The 18,651-nt window shown below is 36.0% G+C and overlaps 1 protein-coding gene across 3 annotated transcripts; it reads right to left on the reverse strand.

Moving 5' to 3' along the window:
- Window positions 1-239: 239 nt before the first annotated feature.
- Window positions 240-17,678, reverse strand: eogt (EGF domain-specific O-linked N-acetylglucosamine (GlcNAc) transferase). 3 transcript variants are annotated; one of them, XM_081357122.1, is made up of 17 exons: window positions 17,594-17,661; window positions 11,027-11,268; window positions 10,761-10,861; window positions 9,182-9,290; window positions 8,943-9,037; window positions 8,719-8,823; window positions 7,708-7,814; window positions 7,515-7,618; window positions 5,959-6,051; window positions 5,800-5,871; window positions 5,418-5,504; window positions 3,990-4,058; window positions 3,725-3,786; window positions 3,523-3,642; window positions 1,695-1,797; window positions 1,407-1,480; window positions 302-1,333 (listed from the first exon to the last, which is right to left on the reverse strand). In XM_081357122.1, the coding sequence occupies exons 2-17, from the start codon at window positions 11,222-11,224 to the stop codon at window positions 1,258-1,260; spliced, it is 1,575 nt and encodes a 524-aa protein (XP_081213248.1). In that variant the 5' UTR covers window positions 11,225-11,268; window positions 17,594-17,661; the 3' UTR covers window positions 302-1,257. The 3 variants fall into 3 exon arrangements, with proteins under 3 accessions (XP_081213249.1, XP_081213250.1, XP_081213248.1); XM_081357123.1 differs by lacking the exon at window positions 1,407-1,480 and having other exon boundaries at window positions 240-1,333; window positions 17,594-17,675; XM_081357124.1 differs by lacking the exons at window positions 1,407-1,480; window positions 5,800-5,871 and having other exon boundaries at window positions 240-1,333; window positions 17,594-17,678.
- Window positions 17,679-18,651: the final 973 nt, after the last annotated feature.

Below are 18,651 nucleotides of genomic sequence, written 5' to 3' on the forward strand. Positions count from 1 at the left end.
CTTAATTTTGCCCTAATTAAAATGTTTTGAATTAATATTGTTTCAATAATTAATAATTAATAATTTCATTGGTTTTTCCTGTGTCCTCAAGTCCCCGGGTTTCAGCTTTGAGGTCACAGAGATTAATGGCAGTGACAGCACATCTCAAACCAGTGCACTTTTTCTCTGTCGTATAGAGTCTTACAACAGCAGAAATCAAGTTCTTGTAATGACTGATTTATGATAAAGGCACAATTTTAGTGATATCCATAAATAATGTTTTATGTATTTTTCATTATTTCTCAATGTATGTGAGAAAGATGAAATCTTGTACACATTTTTATTTTTTTAAATAGCTTCATTTCATTTCATACACATACAAAACAGATGTTTTCAAAAAGAGTCAAAAAAAAATATCATCATAGGAATTTGAAATAGATGCTTTGACTTAAACCAACTCAAATCAGAACTTAAAATTATGATAATTTACAGAAACTTTTGCAACTGTTCAGAAACTTCATGAAGGGGTCTGAGGATATTAATACTGATAAAAAATATTTTATAAAATGAAGCGATACTGAACAAACATCTTAATGTGTGCAACAGGACTGCAGTAATGAATCCCTTAACATAGTTTTGCATTTACAAAATGACTACTTCAACTGGCCAAAGAAATTAAAAAGTAACTGACACTGTAATAAATATGAAGCTGAGGTCATCTCCCTTGCCTAAATGTATTAAAAGGCACAAAAATGCTTTAAATATGGGTTGACTGTTATAAATAATGCTACCAAACTATGTGGGTAGACTCAACATTAGTTCAGTACCCAAAGCCTGATCCACTGATTTTATTAGAGGGGGGGAGTGCTGTCTAAAGATGTCTTACAAACTACATTGGAATTCAACCCATAGCCAAATAATTCACAAAGCTGCACTTAAATCAGGTTTTAAAAGTGTAGTCTCTAAAAAAGCCCACATACTGTACCTGAGAGGAGGTACAAACCACACAAACTGGGTCAAACCAATACATTCTCTAATAAAATGTCTTTTAACAGGAGTGTAACATTCAGTGTGCAGAATGTAAAATGTGCTTTCCCATATTAGCCATTTGCATTTCGTTAGCATGGCTATAGGAGTATAAGAGTGCAGAGAGTTTGTTGGAGTGTGTTCATCTATCTCCTTGCAGAAGACCACCGTGTTTTACAGGTTACAGTTCATCTCGGGCTTGTCTCGCATGCCACTCCGGGTGCCGGGTCACATGTTCAGCCGCTTGAAGGACTAAATGCATGAACTCCTCGACGTCAAAAGTGTAGTTGGTGAACTTAGGATGTTCCCCAAGAGTAGGATGATGACCCTGAGACAGAGCAAAATATTCGTAAATAATATACAGTAATGTAATATAATATAACGTCAAAATGGATCAAAACCTCTGAGGAATGTTTCCAGCACCTAGTTGAAAAATCAAGGTAGTTCTGAAGGCAAAAGGGGGTCCAACCTGGTACTAGCAAGATTCACAATATATTAGAATTTAGAATATATTTAAATATATTATAATTCTCTAATGTAACTAGTTTAAAGGTACTAACATTACTCACACCGAATGTGATTTTGGTAATGTATAAAGGAATACTGGAATGAAATGATATAAACTGGAATGAATCCAGGCAGAGGTGTACAGGTTTGGCTATGTGTGTGTGTATGTGTGCTCTCTTCACCTTATCCTGGGGGAACACTTTGTCCCTTTTCTGCCAAGTCATGTAATGGACTCCCCTCAGTCGGGCCAGATCACGGTAGCAGCTCTCATCTTGACAGTTGTACCTGTGGAATACAGAAAGAGGGATGTTTTATGTCCCAAACTTAGCAGGAAGTGGCCCACAAAGCCACCGCAGACTCAGTTTGATGGATAACTGTTTAATTAGGCTGTATTTCACTGTCACACACACACACACAGACACAGTCAGACGCTTCCCTCCTCCGTAACACACATTAAAAAGTACATTGTACAGCACAGAAGCTTGACTGCATCCACGTGAGTGTTGGGTAGATGTATAACATGACATGGGTGTCAGATGCACAGATGCACACTGTGGAATACATATTAACACATGCAGATAGGTGTCGCGGGAAAAAAAGTGTTGTGATGTATTCATTTATCAGAAGATAAAGCTAAGATAAAGATTTAAAAAAGATAAAGCCTAAAGATAATATTTTAACAAGTTTAAGTTATTTGAAAACCTATTTTGATCAACCACATTGCTGTTTCTTCTTCAGTGTGTATGGTGGGGATGGTCCTTGTTTTAAGTTCCTGTTTTAAGTTTTAAGTACACTACCATTCAAATGTTTTGGATCAGTAAGATTATTGTATTTTTTTTAAAGAAATTAATCATTTTATTCAGCAAGGACACATTATATTGATCAAAAATGACATTGAAGACATTTATAATGTTACAAAATATTTCTATTTCAAATAAATCCTGTTCTTTTGAACGTTCTATTCATCAAAAAAACCTGAAAAATGAATCATGGTTTCCTGAAAAAATATTAAGCATAATAATTATACTTATAATTATACTAATAATTTATAGAATAAATTACACTTTCAAATTATTTTAAATTGTAATAATATTTCACAAAATACATTTTTTTAACTGTATTTTTGATCAAATAAATGCAGCCTCTGGGAGCATAAGAGACTCCTTTCAAAAACATTTAAAAAATCTTACCAACCCCAAACTTTTTGAATGGTAATATTTTAAAAGTATTTATTGCAAAAGTATTTGATTTGTACAAAAATGACGTCCTAAGAGTCTTTGTCCCATTTTTAAGCCCAAGTCTCTGAGTTTTTGCAGAACTATGCCCCCTTCTGGCGACACACGAAACTGCAACCAGAGTTGTGCACGCGGTTACGTGGAGTTTGCGTTGGGGTTTGGGATGAACTAGAAGCCGGTCTCTTTGAATCCATCTTCTACTTTTGCCAAAGTCGCTTGAGTTGTCTTCGCTGATGCGGATAATGGCGGCGAATACACAAACTTGCCAGACATAGCCAGGTGAGCGTGAACGCGCATGACGTCACGCCCAGTCGATTCCGTCCCGAATCCCTCTTATTTATTTTACTGTACAGGATTATAGAGGCAATCGCAGAGATCATAGAAGGGCTCATTCAGCCCATCAGGCAATTGTTTAAGCATGTATGGGTTAGAAAAACGGGTATTTTTAACATGAAAAGTTGCTTAATGCACCTTTAAGTCAACCTAAACATAATGCATTTCTTCATAGGATGTCCGTCAACCATGCTAACACTTCACAATAAATGTTTCAACTTTTAACCTTTTTGGTTGTTTTAATACAATCAAGTGGTATAAACATTATTTAAACACTGCAGACTGTCACCAATAACTGTTTATATAAACTCTGAGGGTTTTAAAGTGACTAAAACTTAAAAGTGAAGTGGAGTGAAGAAGTATTTACATTCCTCAGACTGACAGCTCTATAGTACAGCATAGCTGGCCATGCAGATCACTTAGAAAGCAGAGAGTTACATACAATTCAAATATGACGGCCCAGTCGGGAAGAAAGAGGAGGTGCGTCAGTCCGGCTCCATGCATCCCAATGAAGATGTCAGAGTTGTGTGTGGCGTGGATCTGCTCCAGAAGCGGCATCTCTCTAAGAATACACATCAGCTTTCAATCAAGCAAACACCAAAAAAAAGGCTACATTTAAAAACAACAAAGACAGAATAACTCACTTGAATTTGTAATCCACCAGCTTGACCTCGAATAAAGGCACAGTCTTCAGGGCATTGATAAGCTGAACACACACATACACACACACACACACACAGCAGGGATTCAGAGGGTGATTAACGAGACCTCACACTCATGTGGACAGAGGCCAAGTAAATCGAGGCTTTTTACCAAGCAGGGGTCTTCAGCAAATAAGAGTTTAAATGGGCAGTTAAGGAAGCAGAGTGATAAATCAATGATGAGCAAAGAGAGAGATAGAGCATTCACCTCCTGCTGGTTTATTATCCTACGGTAGTCAGTGCTTCTTGCCAACAGAGTGACACGGACTTGGCCCACCTGACAGAGCAGAAGGACATCATAGATTTCATACATTTTTCAACACACATTTATATCTTAAGCTATATATATTTTGTAACATATATAATCCATTTTCAAAATACATTCAGAGATGAGAATTTGTTACTTAAACCTTTATTTAGGTGGGTAAAGAGGAAGTACATGTCATAATATGTGTGATAAGAAAGAACTGGGCTCCCTCATGACAAAGACCATGTGAAGGAATAAATTGTACAACAGTGCCATCTAGTGGTAGATAGTATAATCATGACAATAAATCAACTATTTTAGGTATGTGTGTGACCTTAATCTAAACATTATTGCTAATCTTCCTACACAAAAGCCTGTGGCAATTTTTTTTTTTTTTGAAAATATGGCTATAAATATTATAATATTACAATTTAATATTTATGTATTTAAAAGTATAAGAATTTAAATAAATGTAATATTTATAATAAAACAATAAACAATATAATATGAATGATAAAATAATGATTTATTTAAATTAATAAGAAATCTAGTATTTAAAAATATATTATATAAAATTATAATTAATTTCTTTTTAAGAATTAAAATTAATTTTATATTTAAAATAAAATCCAATTAATATTAATAATTAATAATTATTTATTAAAAATTATAAGAATTAAAAATATAAAATATAAATATAATGTTTGATATGTCTTTTTTGATATCTATATGTGTTTGATAATGTCAGATTTCACTAGGAGGTTATGTGATTTTATGATCATAACAATTTCAAAATGAGCACAAGACAGTTTATATAGTGCGTAAATTATATAAATATGTATGGATAAACAATTTACGAATTATATAATCTGTTTACTGTGATAATTTTGGCATTTTTATGCTCATAACATCATACAACAATCTCTTTGTTAAATCACTCTTTCAAAAATCTCTTTTGTTTTCCAGACATTATCAAACACATGTAGATATATTAGTATCTCATGCAGAGAGAATGATTGTCTTTCTATTATTAGAATACAGGAATCAAATCATGATCTGTGCGCATACATATGATGCGTGTGCGTATGTGTGTGTGTGTGTGTGTGTGTGTGTGTGTGTGTGTGTGTGTGTGTGTGTGTGTGTGTGTGTGTGTGTGCGTGTGTCAGTCTATGGTGTGTGTGTGTGTGTGTGTGTGTGTGTGTGTGTGTGTGTGTGTGTGTGTGTGTGTGTGTGTGTGTGTCAGTCTATGGTGTGTGTGTGTGTGTGTGTGTGTGTGTGTGTGTGTGTGTGTGCGTGCGTGTGTGTGTGTGTGTGTGTGTGTGCGTGTGTGTGTGTGTGTGTGTGTGTGTGTGTGTGTGTGTGTGTGTGTGTGAGTTCAAGCATGTTTACCTTCAGTCCATCTTGTGGGACATTGAGTCGATAAAGGACATGCTGGGAAAACGCCTTGAACAGCCCCTTACTGTGGCAGTCAGAGATCTATCAAATTACACACATCTGTCAGTTAAATCTTCTCTTCATGTCATTTGCACACAGAAGGCAGAGGCACACAATCATTAATATGAGGATGATTTGAGCGGCAGCACCAGATGAGTTTAGTCTCACACAAGGCAAATACTCTATATCACATGCACAGCATCCAAGGATGTCACGCAGAGATGCATTAACATAGACAGAAGACAGCAGATGAACATGATGAGATGAACAAATGCTAAATGGAGGGAGGGGGGACACTTGAGAGCAACAGATGCATGCCAATTATAAGGATACGTACAAGAGGGGTGTTGTAGAAAAGGCCATATCGCATTCTTGGAAGGAGAGAGAAAAATGCATCTCTAAAACACACCTGTGAAAAACATACTTTTAAATAGCACCGAAACACTGAGATGCTGTTAAAAGTGTGGATTGGTGATGTGGTGTAAAAGTCTTTTACCCTTTTGGAGTCAAAGTTTTTGAGGTGAATGATGTCATAATCTGTGAAAGCCTTCCACGTTTCACTGAACAGGTCTCCATATCCATACACACTCTGACAGACAAAAAAACTCAATTAAATGCATTGAACCTGCAGTCAATAATGTTATCCCTTAAAACTCGTCTTTGATAATCAAAATGACATTTAAATGTTACCTTTTGTTTTGTTTTTTTTACAAATTTTTTAGATGGTCTTTGATACACTGCAGTTTTAAGGAGAAAATATTCAGCAATGGTATTGACTGATGAGTTACTGTAGCCTATGATAGCTTTGTCTGCATATTCAAAATAGCCATCATGATCAGTCAAAAAAGTCATGTAATAACCAATTAATTCATTCAGACAGGAACTAAGAGTCATGAGTCACTAACCTTACCTAAACTTATCTTCTTAACTGGATTAGATTCTAATCCTTATTTTCCTAATCTCTCTTAATCTACGATTGAAACTAAAATCCAAAAGAACCATTCGAAGTCTAGACACACCGGCCACGTTCACACAGCAACAGAATGCATTTGAGTCCTTAATTCGGTGACGTTAACACACAGTGACAACCGCATTCTGAAACCGAACTCACACCCGAAAAACTTGAGGACTCACGTACTGCATTCTCGCGCTCTGTGAACGGAACCGGACTGAACCGGACCGAACTGAACTGTCGCGAGGGAGCCGCTATGCGCTGCACAAATGCCTGTCTATCGTGTGCTGAGTTGTTTTCATGTGTGGTACAGCGACGGAGATATGAGGTGTGTGTCATCTGAAGGTTTTAGATCCGCTCATTGATCTCCACCACAGATCACGTTTTGTTCTACACGCGACTCAAATGCTCCGCTCTCCACCCAGATTTAAACGCTGCCCTCGGTTAATAAAGATTTGACGGATTAACTTGCAACTCGATTGAACTCTTGTCGTGTCAAAAGTAATATGACTTTTCAGTTTTATGGACATCGTCATCTTTGATATTGGTCACTATCATGGTTGAGAATACTGGCTTGACTCCCATTTAACGTTCATACAGACAGTATTCGAATTTGAGATGCTAGTGTAAGTTGCTGTGTGAATGGGAATCATTCGAGACTCACACCTTCAAGTAAATGCGGTTGTCAAACGTACCCTAGACATGGTTTAAAACGTAATTCTCAAGTACATAAATATATAATAATATTACAAGGTGGATTTAATTTTGCATTCCATTGTTCATACAAAAAAAGTCTCCCTCTTTCTACACACCCCTTCATTTTCCCTCTTCCTCAGTTCCTCACCCTTGAAATACCAGCGTCTGAACAATGGGCAGGATAAGGTTTTCTCGTAAGTCACTTCATTTTCAGCCCACTGTTTCCTTTTTATCTTTCTCTTTTAGTAACCGCACACCTCCTGAAACTGGCTGTCGGTTTAGACAACAAACCTTTCATTAGTGTTTGAAAGAAATGTTCTCTAAGCCCTCATGGTTGATGATTTACTGGAAGACATATTAGAAGCAAAACAATGTTTGTGTGTTTAAGAGAAATGAACACTTACTGTGTCCCACATGACAATGTTTATGTCACGGCTGAAGGAATTGTTGATGTGCTGGGAGATGTAAAGGTTGACAAAGTCACAGAAATGATGGTACATGTTCACTCCTGCAAAAGACAGGAGAAGCATGCATTAAAAAAAAAAGCCTTTGTGATGACTTAACAAAAAGGTCCCTTAATTCCCACAGAAAGATGACCTGCATCCAGTTTCATGAAGACGGTTGGTCTGTCAATTATAACATCACAATGGCCATCGTCCTGGGGGTGGAAGTCGAGCTCTGAGTATGTCTGCAATTCAGCAAACCTGAGAGAGGAAAAACAAGACATGAACATAAAAGTCTGTTTTATATCTTAAAACTTTAATATGGACCCTTGTAGCATTTCTGGGGTTCTCAGAAGCAGAAGTCGTCATAGTTGGGTAAACTTCTATAGCGGGGAACGAGAGATGACAACAAATATAATTTTTGTATTTCCATTTGCTCCAATAGCAAAAGAAAAGAAAAAATCTGTGATAGAATTTCCACGATAGAGTTTTGCAATGAATGCAACTTAGGAAACGTATTATCACAGTCTGTGAAAATTGTTAATTTTCCTGCAAACTTAAGTTAAAGCTATTGAATGGATTTCAAAGATAGGAATATAGCTAAAAAATGATATGGGGCGCTTTTGTGGCGCTTTCTGGAGGAGGTAGCCATTGATTACGGTCTATTTTTATTTTATGGAAAAGAGCAGCATGAATATTTTTTTAAATATCTCCTTTTTGTGAATGAAAAATGTTTTTGAATGGCATAATGATGTGAATGTCAAGAGACATTAGCAGATATGGTCTACTGTTCAAATGTTTGGAATTAGTAAGATTTTTTCTATTATAATATATTTTAGAATTAAATGTATTCCTGTGAGGGCAAGACTGAATTTTCAGCATCATTACTCTAGTCTTCAGTGTCACATGATCCTTCAGAAATTATTTTAATGTGCTGAGTTTGTGCTCTAGAAACATTTACTATTATTATCAATTGAATGCATCTATAAAAGTAAAATAAAATAATCCCTAGTATATTTTTTCAAAAGAAATCTTACTGATCCCATAGTTAATCAATCTTGGTTTCTAAATGTTTTGCCACACACGTTAAGAAATACATTAATGCAATAAATGTCCATTAGTTTTTTTTTATTTGGACATAAAAGTTATATATAAAGTTATTTACCAAGACTGAAGAGGACTCTTGTGTGTCCCTTCTGCAGCTAGTGCTTTACTATTAAGGCTGCAGTGACCACCGATCTCACCCTGTTCCAGGAAATCCTCTTTATACCTGCAGTGGCATAGAGGAAGAGAGAAGGAGAGAGAGAGAAAGAGGTCTCATTTAGACAGGAAGTTCTCACAGTTCTGCCAGAGAGAAAACTATTTCACAGGGTTTTGCATTGCACTGACCTCTCGTGACTTCTGTGGGGACTCCTCAGGTCCAGGTACAGGTTTGTGGCCCTGCAGAACCGCATATGACTGGAGCACTTCAGAGAGGAATCACCCTTTTAAAAAAAAGTTTCAAACTTGTATTTGCAAGTTTGCTCCCAGTATTGTTTGGACATGTTTAAAACAGCCCTTATGTCTTAAGCTCAGTGCTCATGCTAAAGACGAGGCAAATGGGACAGAGGTAGAAGAGGGAAACTCACTGGACTCGACGGCTTGCACAATGTCTTCATCTCACTGAGACGCTCCCTCACGTAGCCAAAATCTGCCTGCTTCCAGAACAGTTCCTGTGCAGTCTGAATAGAGCTCGCCCTACAGAAAGAAGTGGCACTATGTGGAGTAGATAATAGAAGTCTTTGTATAGAAAGTAAAGTCCTTGAAGTGCTTGAGTGACACAGCGGAAAACAGACTGTGTTCAAATGTTAGTAACTTGTGTTAGCTTAATATTAGCACTAGATTAAAGGAACACAACTTTGCTTTCCACGGTAAATAGGGTTTGTAGTGCGAATTGAGAAAATATTTGTAAGACCCGGGTGCAAAGAACAATAGACAATAGTTTATGGAACTACAGTTGACATGAATCTTCAAGAGAAGAAGATTTTATTTCTTAGAAAATAAATAAATTAAGCCATACATGCGAACACTATTATTTATCTTATTGTGTGCTGGAGCCTGTAGGTGAATTAAATGTGAGACTAAGGGGCCTGCAGTAGCTCATATATGGTGAAGAACTTTCTATTATATATATATATAGAATGTGTTACACATGGTGTTGCCAAGAATATCTATAGGATATATGGATATATATTGAGAACGGGGCAGAAATCTGGAGCTGCTCCCTGCAGGAAGCTGTTCGGATTTGTTTAATAAAGTCTAAATCTCTGTCATCAAAAAGTCCACAATTTTGAGAAGTGATATATTTTACAAAGAGAGAAACCACAACACAAGCAGTGACATACTGTACTTCATCTGAAAATGTAATATAGATATTTAACTTGTTCTTATACAAGCATAATTGGGTAACACTTCACAATAAAGTTCAATTATTTTATTTCAAGTTGTATTTATTAATGGTAATTAATGCATTATGAATAAAGATGAATTGACAATGAATAAACAGCAGCATATTTATAATTTAACATTCACCTATAGTAATAAATACTGTAAAAAAACATCAATAATAGGCTTATTTCATGTAATAATTATTAATGATTAAAAATATTATAATTATTACACATATTGGGGTCAATTATTAAATAACAATATTAATGTTATATTATCAATATTATAATATCATTATATTAACAATATTACTGTTTTTACTGTATTTTTGATCAAATAAATGCCTTGGTGCGCAAAAGAGACTTCTTTCAAAAAAATTTAAACAATCATATCGACCCCAAGATTTAGCGAATATCTGCTAATATTGCTTGATATTCAACCAAAAATAAAAAAAATTCTGCCAACACTTACTCACATCATGTCATTCATATGTTTGTCATCCACAAAAGGAGATACTTTAAAAACAGTTCATGCTGCTCTTTTCCATACAATATAAATAGACTGTGATCAATGGCTACCTCCTCCAAAAAGTCTTATAAAAGTGTCCCACACAAATTCCGATCTTTCAGTAGCTTTGAGTGCGAGTAAAACTTGATGACAGATGTTATTTTTGCTGTCCTGCCTATATACATACATATACATGGGTAATTAGATAATTATGGATAGTGGGAAAACATAAAAGTGTTAAAGAAAAATGTAGGTCAGTAAAGAAAGGTATACCATCCTGAGTCAACACTGGTGCACACAGGATAGCTGAATCTGTGCTCAGCGGAGCAGCTCTTTTCATACCCCCAGCAGGAATTCGTGAGCAACAGAGCATCCTGTCACAGCCAACAGAGACAGAGTTAAGAGAACATCCTGTATAATCATCTGATGACAGTAAAAGATCAGCCCCTAATCCACCATTATAGCTCATGTATTATAATGTCTCACTTCTAACCCAACTTTAGCACGCATTCCATAAGAAACCAGAGGAAATAGCTTACTTTATAAGGGCAAAGCGGGTCCTCCTTGCAGAGTTTGACCAATGGCTTGTTGTTGTGCAGAAAGAATGGAATATGCTGCTGAGGCAGTGCCAGGCTGCTGTAGTCCGGCTGTGGCGTGCGGCTGCTGTTCTGGCCACTGTCTGTGGTGGAGATGGTTTCATAAGTGCAGGCCAGGCACAGAGCTACCAGCAGAAGCATAGTCCCTTAAGCCACATGGAAGGAACCACACTGGCTCTCAGCACCTACACTCATTTATGAGAGAGAGAGAGAGAGAGAGAGAGAGAGAGAGAGAGAGAGAGAGAGAGAGAGAGAGAGAGAGAGAGAGAGAGAGAGAGAGAGAGAGAGAGAGAGAGAGAGAGAGAGAGAGAGAGAGAGAGCGTGTTTAGAGCTAGAAAACTAATGGTTTACGGGGGAGGACAAACACCAAAGCTCTGGAAGTAACAACAGTGTGGGAACCTGCAAATGAACGGATCTTACTCCATGTGAAACTCCTACCACAGGAAATATTAGTGACCTTTTTCCTTCGATTGTTTAAGCAATAAGGCCAGGATTGAGGGAAATTAATAGAAAAACAAGTGTACATTCGACAGAAATGATGGTTATGTATGTTCGCTGATATGGGTTGAGAACTAATATTGAACCATAATGGGGAGGATTTCTTTGATTTTCTAATAAGATATATATATATATATATATATATATATATATATATATATATATATATATATATATATATATAAAATGCTCTGTAAGATCATTAACTATTTATACTTATAATGCCTGCCTCGTTTTGTTATTTTTCATAGCATTACCACAAGTACCTGAATGGAATCGATCACAACTGATAATTTATCTAATGCTCTAGAGAAAATAAGCATTTCTTCTTTACGCAGATTTTTTAATACTCTAAAAGCAAGCTTTAAAATGGTTTCATTTCCTATTTGTGACAAACATTTTTATCAACATTTAAGTAAAGTGATTTTCGTCCCTTTCTAGGAATAAAATTTAAACAGCGACTAAATTAATTAAAAATATAGATAAATAAATAAATAAATAAATAAATAGATAAATAAATAAATAAATAAATAAAAATATAACCTACTAATTAAACTATATGTTGGTTTGTTGTAATTGATTTCTTTCTATTCATGAAAAAAAATTAGTTTGAGCTTGACAAATGCGGTCAGTCAACGCAACAATTTCAGTAAAATTTACACAAATTGAATGAGAATAACTGTGTCACGTTCAGTGTGTTTTTATCTGTCACGTTTCTTTGTTCAGTTTCCCGCCACTCTTCCGTCTCCTTGGTTACCATCATTATGAGTTAATGTGTGTCAGCTGTGTTTAGTAATTATCCTCATTCTGTTCACTACTTAAAGGAGAACTCCGGTCAATTTTAACAATTTTTCATTTTTTCATCGATTGTCGAGTTCACACGCATAGGTTTAGTTACCTATGATCACGCGCGTGAACTCGACAATCGATTACTATGGACTTCGACCAAAAACAGGATGTAAATACAGGTATGTGCGCTGGCTGAAATAACATCATTTTTATTAATATCTTTCACATCTACTGCAGTCAGATTCACCCGTGATCACTCTGAAGGAATCACTCACATTAGCTGTGCACTTATAAAGACACATCAAGGATGTTAAGAGGCTAAAAGCAGGTTTAAAACTTGCCCCATTGAAGTCAACAGGATGCAAATTTTAAAAAGAGGATAACGTGGCGTAGGCAACACCGATTTTTGTCGTTGTTCTCTGTATTGACAGCACTCCAAATTTACAAAAAAAATTAGCTCAATGTTAAAATTGACCGGAGTTCTCCTTTAAGTTGTTCCTTCTCCTGCACTCCTTGTCTGGTCGCCGTAATACTAAACTGTGTAAATGTGAGTTTCCCCTGCCTGTTACTATTAAAGTGTTGTTTGGATCTCATCTTCTGAGTCTTCAGCCTGTTCCTGAGTACACCACAGTGTTACAGATGACCGGACCTCCAAAATGGATATAAGAGCTCAGTTTATTTTGGTGGCTCAGGAGAGCCCTGCCCTTTGAGCTTCACAAACTTCTGTTGTCTTGCACTTACCAGCCTGCGCGACGACGAGACCCTAAAGACCCTGTTCTGGATCGGGGCAAACTTCCACAACCCCATCTAGCTTCCAGAGACCACCGGATTGAGTTGGAGAGAAGCTGTGGTGAGGTGTCTGGAGAGCGTACGGCCCCGATCCAGAACCCGGCCAGACCCAGAGCCCAGCCCGTCACCACCCCGATCAACGACGCCTGAGCCCCCCGCAGACTGGAGACTTCTGCTTGCAGCGACGATTGAGCCTGTGCCTGAGAATGAGAGGGCAGAGCACACCATTGGCCCGGAGTTGAAGCACCACGGAGAGTCTGATCAGGGGTGTGAGCTGGCGAACACACCCATAGCCGTGGGAATCCTCATCGAGTTTGAGGGGATGGAAGCAAGCCAGGCCCGCCCTCCCGCCACTAAGAGCGAACACCGGATGGACCTGTTGGACAGTTTATTTGAGTGTGGAGAGTGTAATTCCCTGTCTCTCTTGAACTCATCTGAATCTTCATCAGTCCTGTTATCCTCACCCAGCCTCCCTCTTCCACCACCTCTACATACTGCCATCAGGAATGCTCTATTTTTTGTCTGTTTTTGTGCCACAATCCTCAGCCAAGCCTGCCACTGAGTCATCACCTAAATCATCAGCGTCCCATCACTTCCTCGGACTTCCGTCTGCACGGTGGGCTCCACCTCCCAAGGCTCCTTCGCCATTGGTCGTTCCTCAGATGTCATCATCATGGCTCCTCCCGCTTTCGACTCCGTCTTGGTCTACCGGCATGGCTGAGCTCTTGGTCGCATCCACCTGGCCTCTCATCCTGTCTTCTCCACCATGCATGCTACCTCCTGCTCCTCCCTGGTCGTCGTTATCTATCTGTCCGCCTGCTCCTTTCACCAGCCCTTCGCCACGTCCTCGTCCTCCTCCTAAACCTCCGCCATCTCTTCATTTGTCAACAATCTTCTACAGCGCGAGGACGCGCCCTGCCAGGAGGGACGTTATGTCACGTTCAATGCTAGCGTGTTATGGGCAACAACAACTCAACTTGTAAGAAATCGAAAGGACATAGGTACTCGTTCATTCAACTTTTGACCTATAACCCATGTTGAACTTGCAAAACCTACAATCAAATCTGAGATTTCTCAACGGCAATCGGGTAAAAGAGGCAAATTTAGCCGTCTAGCCCCATAGACTCCCATTCATTCTGCACTCATGGGTGATCGCCCCCAGTGGAACTCTGGTGGTACTACAACCAAAATTCGGTACAATAGGACTTAATAGGGAGTGGGCAGGCTCTCCGTAGACGGGCTCTGGTTGTTCTTTCTCCTGCACTCCTTGTCTGGTCACCGTAATACTACACTGTGTAAATATGAGTTTCCCCTGCCTGTTACCGGATTACTGAGTAATTATTAAAGTGGTGTTTGGATCTCATCTGAGTCTTCAGCCTGTTCCTGAGTACACCACAGTGTTACAAACTGTTTGTCTTCCTATACCTTGATGTAGAAAGTTAATAGGATGTTACTTTTTTATTTTTATTAATCCATTTCATTGAACAATTCAAAACGTCAAAATGATGACATTGTTCTATTATTTTGGATACAGTCGAACCTACGATGTGGGACAGGCCACAATCTCCAGACATTTAATGTTTTAAACTACCTTTCATGGTAGACTAATTTTATATTTAGATAGTTTAGCAACATAAACGGGCAATTCTTAGACTACGGGCACTTTCATGTCCTTTGATCATATTTTATAAAAAACATTTAATTTTGAAAAATTAACACTTTCATAGTTAAATTTACAATGAAAGTACTTTAGGAACTTTTTACCGGTAGTCTACGATGATTTTTTCACCTTTTTAAACATCATTATACATGCAAATATTGCTGTTTTGTGCTTGTCCCACACCCAGACTTTTGATCTTCAATAATGAGAAAGAAGTGTAAAAAAATTATTTATCTTTTTTTTTTAATTATGACTGAATAAAGTTTCAGTAAAAGAATCAAAACATAATTGAGGTATTTAAGGTCAGACAACTATTAATGTGATTTTATATACAAAATGTAGTTGTCCCACAGTATTGCCGTCATTTCCACCACAACGCTGTAATGTCCCTTTAAAAAGTTTTTTTGAAAGATTGTTTGGGTAGTTTCTATGGAGATGAACAATGACATCACAGCACATGTCTGACATGGAGGAGATTTTAAATTTCTTCAGCAACTTGGATAAGAAAACTCAAGGTAAATGTTGCTTAAAATGAAAATATTTTTATTGTATGTCATTTCCAAACATGGCGTAACAATAAATGAGTTTGTAAATAAATAGATTTTTTAACACAAATAGATGTATTTTGCATGCATGCAATGCTAACTACCAATTCATAGCTAATATGTAATACTAGCTTGGATTTTTTTACAAAATACTGTAGGATTATCATTTCCACCACAGTCATTTCCACCACATTTCCACCACATTACCTTCTTGGGTGGAAATGACAAAGGTGTGGTGGAAATGACATTTATGCTTACAAGGTGGAATTCTTAGATTGAGTGGCTACATATGAATATTTTATTTATTGAAATGTACAACACTAATGTATTTATTCAAATATATATTTGTTTAAATGCCTTTTCATCTATTTTTAAGATGCTGCGGAGGTCATCTGGATAAAGGTCTCACTATTTGTGCTTAAAGTTGTTTACAGTAAGACTGTAACTGTTCATCTGGTTATGGAACCAAACAGACTAATGACTAATGATTTGTTAAATGGGTTTCAACTAAATGTTTTCTGTTTTTCTACATGGACGTCCATTCATTGTCATTTCCACAACACCCAGTCATTTCCACCACCTCATAACTTTTTTAAAAATATGTACAAAATTCTAATCACTCATTAAAAAATTCTGCATATTTTATGGGATAATGTTCCACTTAATGTAATAACACAAGTAGTTATTTTTCTGAAATGTATCTAACCAATGCAATATTATATTTCAGGTTGTGGTGGATGTAAGCTTTGTGTTTGGGCCTCATGACAATTAATTTACTTAATCCACAAATCTATGGTAATTGCAATATAGGTATAAATTGGTAAAACTATGTGTGGAAGTGGTTTTACACTGTTAAGAAATTATGGATATCATAAGAATTTTAAATAATAATCAAATATTTGCATGTGATGGAAATGACATTTGTTCAGTGCGGATCGGAAAATATGTCAAAAAACACCAATTTGTCTTATAATGTAAGTGCGTTCTCTTATGGATCATTAAACTAGACTAGTTATATTTAACTGTTAGACTGTGACCATTTTGATTTGAACAATTTTTTTTACATCAAGTTCACAAGGCCAAAAGTGCCCGTAGTTGAAGAACCACCCAAACATAAGATTTGTGACTTTAAAAATAAGTCATGGGACACCAAAGTGGAATGTGCCATTTACTAAAGTTATTTGTCAACGTTAATAAATTAACATGGGCTTACTAATAGTAGTATATTAATAAATTAATATTATTTTTTATAACTATATCTAGGTAGCTATGGTGATTTTTTTTGTTTTGTTTTTTTTTTTCCAAGGGGAAATGACCAACTGCTTTGTTGTGTTGCCTTATAATTATGACAACGTAATTACAGATTATTACATGATTAAAATCCCGTGGGAAAAAAAACACACCCACATTATGCAAATGTGACCGGAGAACGCCAAATGAACCTATTAAGCAATCTTTGCACAAATCACCACGATAATCATAGTTTACGTCCAAACACTTTAATAAAACTTCTGGAATTAAGCATTGTGTAGGCCTACTAAAAAAAGATAGGCTACTTAACACAATGACCGAACGATTATAATAAACTTCTGGCATTCATTGAAAGAGATGTCCCTTTTTAATTACTTATGATTTACAGTAGTAAAAATGGCTAGAGTAACTGTATGACTACCAAGGGATTTTGAACTATTAGATTCGTCACTTCTAAATTCAGTGTCTAATGCGATCTGTCTAGACAGGGCAAATAGATTAACAAAGGCGCACTGTGTATTCCAATCTCATTCGCTTCATGGAGCAGCTCAATTAAATGTCCTACAGAAGAGTAAATGTACCATACTGGATTCCTGTCTATAGATACATGGTAAAAGTTAGTGAAATCTGCACGTTTTTTTTCTTTTCTCCTTGTTAAAGGTAGGCTATAGTCAAACTACAGAGCTGCGATTCCCAGATGCACCGACACACCACGATGTCAAAATAACACACAACAAAAATAATAATAGTGCAAGCTGAGGTGGGAACCGTAACAACCACAAAGACTTGACACGTTGCCAGGATGAGAAGCTCTTGCAGCTGTCCCACCATCAGTTATATTATATCAGTTGTCTTTACTAGCTCAAAAACACATACCCACACAAAAGGAAATTAACTTTGTTCCGACTTTTAGTAGCTCTGAGGAAGTTAAAGTGAATAGTCACAGCTCTAACAAAAAAATTATAATTATATGCTTACCTCCTTGGAGAAAATATAATGCAGTGGTTGAATTTAGGGATGCAGTCGCCATACTACCGGAAACTATCAGCCGGCATGTGTTACTGCTATTATTAACCGCAAGAGGGCGCACGAGAAGATCTTAATTTTATACTGATTAAGTGGACGTCCAAGAATGCCCTGTAATTAACAACAACAATAATAATGCTATATTCGTTACTTTATAACTAAAAAATTATAATGTCTTTGTTAAAAAGAGCTTATTAAAGCAGAGATTATTAATAACTATAACAATAATATTAATAATATACGCGTTAGGCTACTATATCATTTAAAATAATATTTAGTAACTATTCAACAATAAAAACTTTAATAAAGCTGGAAAAAAAATAAAAGCAGAAATTATTATTATTATTAATCCTTGTTATATAACAAAGTAATATCTTAGTAATTATTAAACATTAAAAAAGATTAATGAAGCTGGAAAACAAATAAAAGCTGAGATTGTTATCTTTATTATTAAAATAATTAATAACTAAAATAATATCTTAGAAATTATTAAACATTAAAACAATAATAAATCTTGAAAAAAGCAGATTATTAATACTACTACTAAAAATAATATATCAATTACTATATAATTTACAATATTTCATAATTATTTAACATTAAAAACATTAATAAAGCTGGTAAACAAATCAAAGCAGAAATAATAATAATCACTATTATTAACCCTCGTTATATGACTTAAAATAATATCTTAGTCATTATTAAATAATAATAAAGCTTGAAAAATAAAAGCAGGATATTATTAATTATAATAAAAATACATTCATTACTATATAATTAAAATAACTTACTGTAGTCAACATTTGAAGTGGATCAAAAAAGTTCATCAAAGTTGTCCTAAGACAAGAACGGGTATTGTTCAAAATTCATGTATAACTTTGATGAAAGGTTTTGATCCACTTCAAATGTTGACTACTGTAGTAATATTTAAATACCAAAACAAAGCTGGAAAAATAAAAGCAGAGATTATTAATACTTCTACTACTAATAATAATATATTACTTACTATA

The sequence above is a fragment of the Scardinius erythrophthalmus genome (genome assembly GCF_964197995.2).
Source record: "Scardinius erythrophthalmus genome assembly, chromosome: 25".
NCBI lineage: Eukaryota > Metazoa > Chordata > Actinopteri > Cypriniformes > Leuciscidae > Scardinius > Scardinius erythrophthalmus.